At 40.1% G+C, this 14453-nt stretch overlaps 1 protein-coding gene across 1 annotated transcript; it reads right to left on the reverse strand.

Annotated features, from left to right (window-relative positions):
* Positions 1-7: 7 nt before the first annotated feature.
* Positions 8-8078, reverse strand: LOC311123885 (tissue factor-like). The gene is made up of 6 exons (XM_084198104.1): positions 7764-8078; positions 7371-7479; positions 6519-6712; positions 6071-6255; positions 2237-2411; positions 8-1342 (listed from the first exon to the last, which is right to left on the reverse strand). The coding sequence occupies exons 1-6, from the start codon at positions 7831-7833 to the stop codon at positions 1197-1199; spliced, it is 879 nt and encodes a 292-aa protein (XP_084054230.1). The 5' UTR covers positions 7834-8078; the 3' UTR covers positions 8-1196.
* Positions 8079-14453: the final 6375 nt, after the last annotated feature.

Genomic DNA, 14453 nt, shown 5'->3' on the forward strand with positions numbered 1-14453 from the left:
ACCAGACTCCACAGTTATAAAAGTGTTTAATTTTTCTTTGATTATTTTCCATCATGTTTTGTCATCTAACTGTTTGGTATACACTGAGTGTACAAAACATAAAGAACACCTTCCTAATATTGAGTTGCACCCCCCCTTTTGCCCTCAGAACAGCTTCAATTCTTCGGGGTATGGACTCTACAAGGTGTCGAAAGCATTCCACAGGGATGCCAGCCCATGTTGAGTCCAATACTTCCCACAGTTGTTTGAAGTTGGTTGGATGTCCTTTGAGTGGTGGACCATTCTTGATACAAACGGGAAACTGTTGAGTGTGAGAAACCCAGCAGCGTTGCAGTTCTTGACGCACTCAAACCGGTGCGCCTGGCACCTACTAACATACCCCATTCAAAGGCACTTACAATAAATATTTTGTCTTGCCCATTCACCCTCTGAATAGCACACATACACAATCCATGTCTCAATTGTCTCAAGGCTTACAAATAATTATTTAACCTTTCTCCTTCCCTTCATCTACACTGATTGTAGTGGATTTAACGGGTGACATGAATAAGGGATCATAGCTTTCACCTGAATTCACCTAGGTAGTCTATGTCATGTTTTGTACACTCAGTGTAAATATATATTAAATATCTACAGGTAATACTTACGCAAAAGAATTTAGTATCAACATATAAACTACTGTATCTACTGATCCCCTAAACATTTAAAATAACCTCATATACAAATAGTGCTTTCAGAATGGCTACACATAATAAATTAAGCATCTGAATGAAAAATTATATATATACTGTATATATAATCCTACTAATCTTAATTTCCCATATGATTTAGTATTCAGCAGTCTCCCAAAATCAAGTTATATTTTACCAAAGATCATATCAAGTTAAAAACTATATAAAACACAATAAAAAAAAGAACAGTTGGTAGTGTTTATAAAAGCTAATATTCACAGCAGTAGAAGTTCCAGTCACCAAATCAAAAAAGAGGATATTTGCAGCATTGTATGGAAAGAAAATATACACTACAGTATGTTTACCATATTCACTGTGCAGTTTCACAGAAACAAAATGGTGAACTCCAGTGTTTGACAGTGGAATGTTGAACTGGGGCTGCCCCTGCAGACTCCCTTTCAAAGGGTAAATCCAGTTTAGCTGTACCTTGCATTCCCAAGTGTGTGTCAATGATTCACTCCCTTTTTACACACTTCTTAATGGCACTCCCTCTTTTCCACTTGTGTTGGCTTTCCTTCTGCGTTTGCAGCACACCACTGTGACTACGATAGCCACTACTATGATCAGAATGATAAGGAGGATGAACCCAGCGATCACACCGATCCCATACTCTGGAGAGGAAACAGGGTTGAGGACCGTTATTGGGCTGGACGGTGATTCTCTCTCTCACTCACACACTCACACACACACACACATAGGGACTTTTCCAGTGTTGGATTTCACATTGAGTCAAAACATGAGTCATTAATTTGACTTTCATCCTTTGCATTCCTAAGGTCTAAGGCACTGTATCACAGTGCTAGAGGCTTCACTACAGACCCAGGTTCGATCCCGGGCTGTATCACAAACGGACGTGATCGGGAGCCTCATAGGGCGGCGCACAATTGGCCCAGCGTCGTCCGGGTTAGGGGAGGGTTTGGCTGGGGTAGGCCATCATTGTAAATAAGAATTTGTCCCTAACTGACTTGCCTAGTTAAATGAAGGTTAAATCAAAATAAATAATTACATTCCCATCCCGATTGACCCACTAGGAGAATGATCAGTACCTAAAACCCTCTTCTTATCATTCCTCACAGTGAGTAAGACGCACATGGCTAATTCTATATTTGTAATACTAGGGCATGGTATTAGCTAATTGGCAAGGATTCGAAATCCTCAGTACCACAGATGCATATCTGAACTCCCTTAAATATAATGGCCAACATGAATTATCGAGTTACAGAATATATTAAAACAGGGCCAAATTTCCTTAATGAACACAACTTGTCAAAAAGATCAAGGCTGACCCATGAGCAAGAAATGTATACTAGAGAATAAAAGACACCAAGACTGCTACCTCAGTAGTAGTACTATTTATCACGATAATATATAAGTATACCATTTAGCAGATGCTTTAATCCAAAGCCACTTGCAGTACAGTGACAGTGAGTGCATACATTTTTAGTATGTGTATGTGATCCCTGCGGGACTTGAACCCATGACCTTGGCATTGCTAGTATCCTTACCTTCAAATAAATCCTTTTTGTCGCCCGGTGAGCACTGTCTTTGACTGAGCTCTCCAAGCTGTTTGTCTGTGCTGCGGGAGGGGATGTAGGCCTGCACGTTGAAGCAGTAACTCACCCCAGGATCTACATCCCTCCTGTCTAGCTCTATCTCACTGCTTGCAGAGATCTTTGTTTTCTAGAGGGAGAATTACATAAAGAAGGGGTTATATTATGTCTTCTTATATATTCAATGTTCTATAACTTGTTCATTACTGTTTTACTATCATAAAACTATCATACATTCATAACACATTCATAATAATATTTGGTTGAGACATTGATCAATGATATTCCAACCTATATTCACCCACTCAAAAAGACAGCCAAAAGTTACTTGAATTTCTAATGTGTTATCACTATGCTTATCACTATTTCTAATGTGTTATCACCAAATTCCAATAGAAAAACAATGTCTGATTTTTGGTTTAGTTGTCACCCTAACGTCTATCACAACGCTTTCAACCATTTAAAAGCACAGCAAAGTTGAAATGGGAATAAAATATCAAATATTTTGTTTATTTATACAACAGATTAATGTGTTATCACTGTGCTTGGTCAGAACCAGATGACCTGGATTGCAGTTGAGATTACATTAAAAGTACATGGTGAAATTGATCAATGCCGTTTGATTCTGCGCAGATTATTACAGCAATTGTGAAGATCTCCACAGACCTGCGATGACCTCTGCATGCCATCTTGAACATGCAAGTGTTATATGATTACATAAGAAGACATGTACAGTTGAAGTCAGAAGTTTACATACACCTTAGCCAAATACATTTAAACTCAGTTTTTCACAATTCTTGACATTTAATCCTAGTACAAATTCCCTGTCTTAGGTCAGTTAGGATCACCACTTTATTTTAAGAATGTGAAATGTCAGAATAATAGTAGAGATAATGATTTATTTCAGCTTTTAATTATTTCATCACATTCCCAGTGGGTCAGAAGTTTACATACACTCAATTAGTATTTGGTAGCATTGCCTTTCAATTATTTAACTTGGGTCAAATGTTTCGGGTAGCCTTCCACAAGCTTCCCACAATAAATTGGGTGAATTTTGGCCCATTCCTCCTGACAGAGCTGGTGTAACTGAGTCAGGTTTGTAGGCCTCCTTGCTCGCACACGCTTTTTCAGTTCTGCCCACATATGTTCTATAGGATTGAGGTCAGGGCTTTGTGATGGCCACTCCAATACCTTGACTTTGTTGTCCTTAAGCCATTTTGCCACAACTTTGGAAGTATGCTTGGGGTCAATGTCCATTTAGAAGACCCATTTGCGACCAAGCTTTAAGTTCCTGACTGATGTCTTGAGATGTTGCTTCAATATATCCACACAATTTTCCTTCCTTATGATGCTATCTATTTTGTGAAGTGCAATAGTCCCTCCTGCAGCAAAGCACCCCCACAGCATGATGCTGCCACCCCCGTGCTTCATGGTTGGGATGGTGTTCTTCGGCTTGCAAGACCCCCCTTTTTCTTCCAAACATAACGATGGTCATTATGGCCAAACAGTTCTATTTTTGTTTCATCAGACCAGAGGACATTTCTCCAAAAAGTACGATCTTTGTCCCCATGTGCAGTTGCAAACTGTAGTCTGGCTTTTTTATGGCGGTTTTGGAGCAGTGGTTTCTTCCTTGCTGAGTAGCCTTTCAGGTTATGTCGATATAGGACTCATTTTACTGTGGATATAGATACTTTTGTACCTGTTTCCTCCAGCATCTTCACAAGGTCCTTTGCTGTTGTTCTGGGATTGATTTGCACTTTTCGCACCAAAGCGGTATGACGGCTGCATGGTCCCATGGTGTTTATACTTGCGTACTATTGCTTGTAGAGATGAACATGGTACCTTCAGGCGTTTGGAAATTGCTCCCAAGGATGAACCAGACTTGTGGAGGTCTACCATTTTTTTCTGAGGTCTTGGCTGATTTCTTTTGATTTTCCCATGATGTTAAGCAAAGAGGCACTGAGTTTGAAGGTAGGCCTTGAAATACATCCACAGGTACACCTCATATTGACTCAAATGATGTCAGTTAGCCTATCAGAAGCTTCTAAAGCCATGACATAATTTTCTGGAATTTTCCAAGCTGTTTAAAGGTACAGTCAACTTAGTGTATGTAAACTTCTGACCCACTGGAATTGTGATACAGTGAATTATAAGTGAAATAATCTGTCTGTAAGCAATTGTTGGAAAAATTACTTGTGTCATGCACAAAGTAGATGTCCTAACCGACTTGCCAAAACTATAGTTTGTTAACAAAAAATGTGTGGAGTGGTTGAAAAACAAGTTTTAATGATTCCAACCTAAGTGTATGTAAACTTCCGACTTCAACTGTATAGTTACGGTAGCCTCAAAATGTGGCCATGGATGTGTTACTCATTTTAAGGTTGAATGTTACATTAGTTTGTAAGAGAACCCTTAACTTCGGGCTATTTACTGTATTACAAAAGTAATAGTGAATTGCGTTTGGTTGACAACGCAACCAAATATCAACATTTAAAGTATCTACTGCTTGGATATTTCCATCTGAGCCACTGGCTAAATCCCATTCTTAAACTTTAATTTTTGGTCGAGTTGGAGATGTGAATCCAACATATAATTTGTTAACTTGTCGACAAGTTAATAAGCTAGTTATTGTATTTCAAAAGTAATATTGAATTGTGTTTGGTTGTCATCTTAAACAAAAATCTAAGTTTTAAAAAATGGACTAAATCAAATCAAACTTTAAATGCACTTTAAATAAAGTTTGATTTTATTTAGTCCTATTCTTTAACTTAAATGTTTGGTTGAGATGGGGATGTGAATCCAACATATCAATTATTAATTTGTATACAAACCGAAATTAAAGCCAGACTAAGTCGGTGGCACAGATGGAACTCTCCTTCAAATGTTGATATTTGGTTGCATTGACAACCAAACACAATTCAATATGTAAGGGATAAACGCCAACGTTCTGTACATTACCTTGGAAATAATGGACGACTCAGCAGAGTTCATTTTTCCAAGGTAATGTACAGAATGGAGGTATTTATCCTGCTTATACCACAGTTGCTAAAGAAAACAATACTAAAGCAAACATTTACCGGTAGAAATAAAATAAAAATGTTAACATTTTCATTTTTATAAGAGATACTTTCTCATCTTTTGGTTGCTAGAGACAGTCGGTTGTTCTATTAGTTCGATATTTATGGACGCGACTCAGTTCGTTCTATATGTTCCGTTTCCTTGCTCACTGCTAATCATGGCTACCCGGACTATTTGCATTGCCCACCCAGATAGATCAATTCTCCAGTAGGAGGTGCTGCCCAGGTCATAGTATTTTTTTCTGATAGTGGATATTACGTTGAAGATCTAGCGTTGTTTAAAAGGTACAAATTCAACATATTTTAAACCAGGTTTGTCTATGTTGAAATTTGGTTACCATGATGACATAATCCTGTGGTTGAAATTTCACCCTCAAAACAACAATTACTTTTTTCAAATCCAAATCCACCTAGATTCCATGTCACAATACGTTGACAAATTACATTGAAACAACATTGATTTAACCTGTTTGTGCCCAGTGAGAGGGAGAGATTTCCCATGCAATATAATCAGAAGTGAGCTTTGCAAAACTCATATCATCCACTGCATTTCATTTAATTATATTCCTTGACTTGCTCCTTTAAGGAGCCTACACCATTGACGAATGTCCTCTTTCTCACTTGGTTCGACCCCAGGCCCTAGAGTGCTTTGAGGAACTGTAAATATCTAATGTAGGGCTGACATTTTTATTACCCTCCCCTTTGAGCTTACCTTGCCCGTGCTTGTTGCTTTCCCGAAGGTGACTTTGTACTGCAGCTCATCAGCAAAGACATCCCGGATGGTTCTCTGTTGGTTCTGCTCATTGAACAGGGCTGTGGGAGGGTCTTCTACATACAGGGTGATCTTCTTCTTGTCTTTGCTCACCTCAATCTTGAACTCAGGTCTGCCTATAAGCGCTGGAAGGGAAATGACACGAGAGGTTGACATGCTTGCTTGTCACATTAGGAGCCACTTCGCATGTGGAAAATGTAGTATGCACTGGTATGGCAGCGCAACCATAGGTTTCTATAAGAATGGGGTGCTTGTCTGGTAAGTGTGGAAAATGTGACATTGATATGACTGTAGACAGGTGGTAGTTGGGGTACTTAGTGTCTTCGTAGGGACAAAATAGTATAAATGGTATGACATGTAGTGTAGGTGGCTGCGGTGCAATACTTACTGTCTTCATAGGGGACGAACCTCTCCGAGCGGGTGTGGGGGAACTCTATGAGGTCAGAGTTCACACCACGTAGGGGTTCTGAGAGGACATCAGCGGAGTATTTGGCCTTCAGGTCCACCAGAGAGTTGGACAGGTCACACTCTGTCGCCATTGTCCTGATACAGTGTTGGTTCCTCTCTCTGCTCTGACCAATACTGAAATAGACATAATGGTAGGTTTCAGTCGAAGGCTTATCATTATCTTCAAACATAATTTTTTTGTTCCATTTAGGTCTTTCATTGGGTCTGGGTTGATATCTTAGTTAAAAAATAAGAGAAGTACCACATTTTATTTTAATCTTTGACTTGCATTATAATATTTAGCTCATTGCACCACATATCACACAAATTGTACATAAATAAAACAATGATTTGTATTTTCAGCTCCAAACCCTCTTGAACTATTCACCAGGTTAAGATGCTTCAATTCCTGAAAGACCTTTCAGCGGATCAAAAGTGTAGTCTGATCACATCAGTCCTCACATCTTTCCTCACATATTCCCTGACCTCCTAAATCTTTCCTGCCCTCCTACTGCCCTCCAACACATTACCCTGACTCTTCAAGGTCAGATACTGAGTCTGGGAATAGGTTAGTGCAGACTTACCATGATAATGTTATATAGGCACTGTCTTTTTAATATTTAATGGTGACATGTAGGCTAGTGTGTGTGTGTGTCTCTCTGTGTGTGTGTGTGTGTGTGTGTGTGTGTGTGTGTGTGTGTGTGTGTGTGTGTGTGTGTGTGTGTGTGTGTGTTGTTCCGTCTTCCTTTAAATGCAAAAACCAGTCATATCAGTATGTAAATGCTTTACTTACACAGAATATTCAACAGTGTATGAATAGTTGGAAGGTTTAGGATCCCACATAAGCAGTGTTTTGAAGTTGATCGACAACCAGGAAACATTCTGTGCCTTGGGATAGTCCTCTACAAGAAGAGCAAGATCAGTTAACTACATGTAATGTTAGACATTGAGAATGAGTGAAATTTAAATAATTAGGGACAGTGTCCCTTTTCATGAAAGGTTCACAGGTTGCATTGCCTGTACTGTAAACCAGGATGGTCCCAAGAAGTTGCCAACAAATAATTAGGACATAATGGTTTTAAATGCAGTATGTGCATCATTTGATTAATCCATATAGTATCTTTATAGTGTACAGCGTTTAGGATTGTAGGCTATATTTTAATCGTCTATGATGTTTCTGACTCACCTGAAACACAGTTTGTAAAAAAGAATGCAGTACACAATGTCGTAAAAATTAACCTTTCCATTTTCAACATTTTATATTCCAACAGGTCAGTGTAAAAACAGTAATCCAGTCGAGGTAGAGTTAGGTGAATGCGGAATTTAGATGCACACAGAAGCGGTGATCTCAAAAGTTATAGAACTCTCTCTTTGCTTAGAACAATCCCTTTGACTGAACAGGCGCGAGTCTCAGAGCTCCGCAGAAAAAAAATGCTGATTAGATTGATGTGGTCGGCAGCGATCCACCTCTGATAATGTATTTCAGTCACCTTGTTTCAGCCAACTATATCTATCAAATTTACTGTCTAGCAATATAAAGACGCGTGTCGACCAAATAAGGATGGTCCGGATTGTGGTTTGTTGCCTGGTGGGATGGGCTTATGAGAGTTTAGTGTCATGCAACTTGCTAAACTTTATGTGATGAGAAAACTATCGTAGCGTGTATTTCGAACAGCAGCCGCTGTGTCGCTCCACCAATGTTTCGTCGAAAAAGTATCTACACTGAATAAAAATACAAACGCAACATATAACAAATTCAAAGATTTTACTGTGTTACAGTTCATATAAGGAAATCTGTCAATTGAAATAAATTCATTAGGCCCTAATCTATGGATTTCACATGACTGGGAACACTGATATGCATCTGTTGGTCACATATACCTTAAAATAAAGGTGGGGGCATGGATCAGAAAACCAGTCAGTATCTGGTGCGACCACCATTTGCCTCATGCAGAAGGACACATCTCCTTACCATAGAGTTGAACAGGCTGTTGAATATTGTCCCACTCCTCTTCAATGAGACATCTTTGGGATTGTGTTGTGTAACTAAACTTCACATTTAAAGTGGTATTTTATTGTCCCCAGCACAAGGTGCACCTCTGTAATGATCATGCTGTTTAATCAGCTTATTGCTATGCCACACCTGTTAGGTGGATGTATTATCTTGGAGAAATGCTCACTAACAGGGATGTAAACAAATTTGTGGGCAACATTTTTGAGAAATAAGCTTTTTGTGCATATGGACCATTTCTGGGATCTTTTATTTCAGCTCACGAAACGTGGGACCAAACACTTTATATGTTGCGTTTATATTTTTGTTCAGTGTAATATAATAATAGCCTATGGCAGAAACTGTGGAGATCCCATTTATGACAATGTCATGAAACAGACACATTTTACATCATGCTTTTTTCTGGAATGGAAAATATGTCTACTCACAACTGCTGTCCAGGAGTTTCACCCCGTGGGCTAAATTGTAATGATAATCAGTGATTTCAGGTTTGTAGGGTAACATCGGGTAACTAGACACCCCTAAGAACAATGGCCAATTGCTGACACAAAAAAGCAAAGTTTGATAAAAATGTGGTATGTGGATGATGGTCATGCTTAGGCAATGAAGGGAAATAAGTGGCTACAGTTTACACTTTTGTAGTTATTTAATAAAATGATGTTTTTAGAAAAGGGACATTTTTCCCAAGTACTGGGGTAACTGCTTTTGCTGGGTAGGAGGGCAGATTTTTTGTTGTTGTCTCGCCTAGGGCAGCAGAACAGCCAGGACCGGGCCTGAGCGCACTTGTTCCAGAGAGATTAATTTACCTGTTGGTGGAAGCAGAGTCAAGGTGAGGCCATGGGGTAAGGGGGGAAGCCAGGGGTATCCTACAAACTGCATGGCATGATGCCCACCACAGGTATTCAACAAGAGGACATCTAAAGGGTGTTGTCATAAAAACAAATTGAGCAATTTTATTAGTAAAATATATTGAAGGGGGCATCTGCATACTAAGACAAAGCCATGACAATGCCGTATGAGTCACCTCATTGAGTGTTCAGACAGGCAACTTATTTTGCATTTCCATGAGTTGTTCTTGAATGTAGTCAGTCATACATTCAATGGCTTCATGTCAAATTAAATGTCAAGTTCAAAAGCTTTATTGTCCATTAGGGTAAAGTGTCTAGTCTTAAAAAAGAACCTAGGCTTACCGTTTTCCCGAAGCTGCCCATTCAAGAGGATATATCGGCTGTGCAGCTTAGAAAATACATAAAACTGTCGTCTGAGGGACTAAAATTAGTGATTTTGTCCCTGTGGTGGTATGTACAACTCACTCTCAGCCAGGAACATTTTTACCACAGCATGATGTCATGCTGAATTAAAGTGTGTTAACTCTGTGGTCCTCTGTAGCTCAGCTGGTAGAGCACGGCGCTTGTAACGCCAGGGTAGTGGGTTCGATCCCCGGGACCACCCATACACAAAAATGTATGCACACATGACTGTAAGTCGCTTTGGATAAAAGCGTCTGCTAAATGGCATATTATATTATATTATTATAACTCTTGGGCTGTCTTATTCCCCTCCAAACGGGGGGCGGTGTCAGTGGGTCACAGACCAGGAAACATGTAGAGCAGGGTTGCTTTCTTTCACATATCAAGGCCAAACCTCATATGACTCAACATTGCAGATCTCTCAATAGTAGCAATGAGATGAAGAAATTCATTTTTACAACAAAAGAGAAATTAAATGTCATACAAACTTTCCTCACATAGGCACATGTTGTGTATAACATGTCTGAGTTTTTATGGATTGCCATGACAACAACGTTGGTTGTATACATTTTACTAATGGTGTGGTCATCTTTAGAAGGCCGACTAGAGAAAGAATGACTCCCGTCTTCCTTAGTTCTTAGCTACCAGAGAATACCAATGTGGTTGGCTCACTGGCAGTGGCACTCACTCACTCCAGAACCGATGCCAGGAGAGGCTTTCCCCCATTAAGCTTATGCTAATCAGGGTCTGGATGGTGCCTCACACAATCGCCTGTGGCTTTGAATGCAAAAACACTTACTGGAGAGTCTGAATGCTATTACAGGAGCAGCAAAATGCCTTCCATTGAACGAGGCACAGCACGCAGGCCATGGACAGGCAGACCGGGCTCATTAGAAGATTATGTGTGACCACCGTTACTAGACTACTGACTATAGTCTAGCTATGACTAATGATACAAATCTGAATGCCTTTAGAAATAAAAGACTGAGAGAAAAGAAAAAGTGTTCGCACGGTTTCCATATCCAATTCAGTTAGAAGGAGTTGTTGATTGACAGAGAGGACAGGTTGGAATGAAAAGCACCCACATTCTCTGGGAATATTAAGTTATATTTTCTTTTAGAAAAATGTCTGAACTAATACAGTTATAAAACCCTACCCCTTATTCCCAGGCCAACCCTACAAAGCCTCAGGGAATTAAAAGCATTTTTGAGTAAAAAAATAATTTTGAGTAAACGATCATTTACAAAGCCATCACTAAAAACAGCTGATTCCACATTTATGCTGTGTGATTCACTCAACAAATACATACATATTCCCATGTTCATTCATGTGGTTATAAGTCATTGAATAACTAACATCACTCAAACTGCCAAATCTAAGACTAACAGTGCTGGATTCATTATTTGCATTATAAAGGACAGGTCCCACTTCAGACACCAGCCAGCACAGTAAACATAGTTATTCATAATACGTTACTGCTGGACGCTGATCTACTGTTTTCCTTTATGGACAATTAGGCTGAAGAATGCAAGTGGAAATGACATCATAGGCCTTCTCTGAGCTCTAGTGTCTAAACATAGAGTGTGGTCATGCTGTGTGTGTGTGTGTGTGTGTGTGTGTGTGTGTGTGTGTGTGTGTCTCTGTGGTGGCTTTCCCAAGCTGTGGACAGAGCAGGACATCACTTACTGCTACTGTTCTACCTTAATTGCTTTACCAGTCACATCCGCTGGGAAATCATACTGAAAGTCTGACTGAGAGCATGGCTTGTTTCTATGAAATGACTTACTTTCATGATCTTCCCCTCTCACAGTTTGCCAATAGTCCACTCATAGAATGAGTAGCATGAACTAGACTCAGTCAGCTCAATGAGGTAGCTACTGATGAGTAAGTGGAGAGACATCGTCCACATTTAGAACAGTCGGCTATCCCAAAATGATATTCAGCTTGATTGTATTAATTTATTTACATCCTTGTGCGTTTGATTCCAAGTTGGAGGGAAAACATATGGGGGATTGGGAGTGAGTCAGTAAATGTGATGAACGACTTGCAGGCTTAGAGGTTTAGTTGACTGATTAATCTTCAAAGGAGAATCGCTGCCATATAGAGAAATGGAACAACTTAATTATGTGTTTCAGTACAAGCTACTGTTCTTGCCATGGTGATGGCTGAGAGTCATTTTCTAAATGTCACGTTTGTGACATATGTTCAGAGAAAAGTTGTGAGCCACATGAAGAGAAAACGTATTGCCAGATGTTGCTGGAATTCCATTCATTGAACCTTAGTAAAATATTGTAGGGATGATAAGGGATGATAAATTGAAAAGTGAAAAAAGAGATTCAGTTCAAGTTGAAGTTCCATGATGTGTTTTTACTGGAATGTTCTCTTTTCTAGTGTAATTCTTCTCAGTAACACTTACACTTTCAATAAGTACACCACCCCGTTCACGAAAATGATTAGCTCCTACGACAGTGAGTCATGTGGCCATGGCTTGCTATAGCAGGCAGACAGGCATTGAGGTATTCAGTTACTGTTCGATTGAACGTTACAATGGGCAAAACGAGTGACCTAAGCGACTTTGAGTGTGGTATGATCATCAGTGCCAGGCGCGCCGGTTCTAGTATCTCAGAAATGGAAGGCCTCCTGGGCTTTTCAGGCAAGAAAGTGTCTAGGGTTTACCGAGAATGGTGCAACAAACAAAAAACATCCAGTCAGAGGCAGTCCTGTGGGTGAAAACAGCTTGTTGATGAGAGGTTGAAGGAGAATGGCAAGAATCTTGCAAGTTAACAGGCGGGCAAAAAACTAACAGGCGAATAACGGAGCAGTACAACAGAGGTGTGCAGAACGGCATCTCGGAACGCACAACTAGTCGGTCCTTGTTACGGATGGGCTATTGCAGCAGACGACCACACCAGGTTCCACTCCTATCAGCTAAAAACAAGAAGAAGCGGCTCCAGTGGGCACACGATCACCAACACTGGACAATTGACGAGTGGAAAAACATCCCCTAGTCTGACAATTCCCAGCTCCTGTTGCGTCATGCTGATGGCAGTCAGGATTTGGCGTAAGCAGCATGAGTCCATGGCCCCATCTTTCCTGGTGTCAATGGTACAGGCTGGTGGCAGTGTAATGGTGTGGGGAATGTTTTCTTGGAACACGTTAGGTCCCTTGATACTAATTGAGTAACGTTTCCATGCCCCAAAGAATTCAGGCTGTTCTGGATGCAAAGGGTGGTCCGACCCGGTACTAGATGGGTGTACCTAATAAACTCACTTTACGCCATTTCACTACTTTCTGGAGAACTTTAGCATGCCTTGAAATGAGTACATATGTCAAATCACCAAGTAGTTGTTGAGTTTGGCTTAGTCTCCTTCCATGAGTAACTTGTTTGCTGATTTCAACATTCTCATTAGCAATTTACTCAACTATATTTTGCTTTCCTTATACCCTGGGAATGCCCCATCCTAACAAGGTGGTTATGACCTTCCCTGGTAGCTGCCAAAACAATTGTTGCTCTTGTCTTCTGCACCCTCAACTTTAAACCATTCTTGATCCAAATCTGAATTTATATCAAGGACTAAGCAGGCTTATAGGGACCTTTGCATTCAGAATGGATGAAAACAACACTAGAGGGAAGATGGACCTCTCTCTCTCTCTTTCTCTCTCTCTTTCTCTCTCTCGCTCTCTCTCCATAAATATCACTTTCATTTTGTGACACAGCTAGAGGGTTTTCCCTCTGCTAGATTTGTTTGGTCTTTAAATCCGACCCACACATCCCATGTTTTTCTTTGGGGTCCAAGGAAATCCTACATTTCCTAATTGTATTTTGGGATGTCTTCAGTGCTGATGACCCTGTAGGGTGGGCAGGGTATTAACAGAGATGCATCCTGTTTTTCTACCGTGTTTGTGTTGCAGTATTTATCTAGAGCCTTCAGGTCTTCTGTGGAAGTATACAATACTGTTTACTTTAGGACACCATAATGATTGGATGGCGTAGTTATTATTTTAGTGGATTGTGTATTTGATGCAATGCATTGTCACGCAAACCATATCCTGTTACAGAACAGTACATCAGTAGTAACAAGATGAGTGTGCTTGATTTAATTGGGACTAGGAGACCAACGAGGCGAGTTTGAACCTGTTAGAATCAAAACAAAAATTTCCCAGACAGAATTAAGATGAAGACATAGCCCTAGACTGAGCAATCCCAACAGTATTCTGCGGGTTTCAAAACCACTGTAAATATGAAATTCCAGTTTGATGTATAGATTTGACTTGGTCAAGAACCACAGGAGGTTGGTGGCACCTTAACTGGGGAGAACAAGCTCATGGTAATGACTGGTGCGGAATAGTTAGAATGGTATCAAATACATCCAACATGGTTTCCAGGTGTTTGATGACATTCCATTTGCTCCTTTCCTCACATTATTATGAGCCGTTCTCCCCTCAGCAGCCTCTACCGGTAGCCACCTACGGAGTACCATACACCTCCCTAAATATGAATTACAATTCCAGGAAAAATGACCAAACTAAATGAAATGGTGAAGAGTTCAAGATGTTCCTTTTTGTATGGTGAGGAGTCTTAGAAAAGTATTAGTGTTGATTATTCCATGTTTCA

This window comes from Coregonus lavaretus, assembly GCF_964263955.1.
Source record: "Coregonus lavaretus genome assembly, contig: HAP1_SCAFFOLD_1637, whole genome shotgun sequence".
Classification (NCBI taxonomy): Eukaryota; Metazoa; Chordata; class Actinopteri; order Salmoniformes; family Salmonidae; genus Coregonus; species Coregonus lavaretus.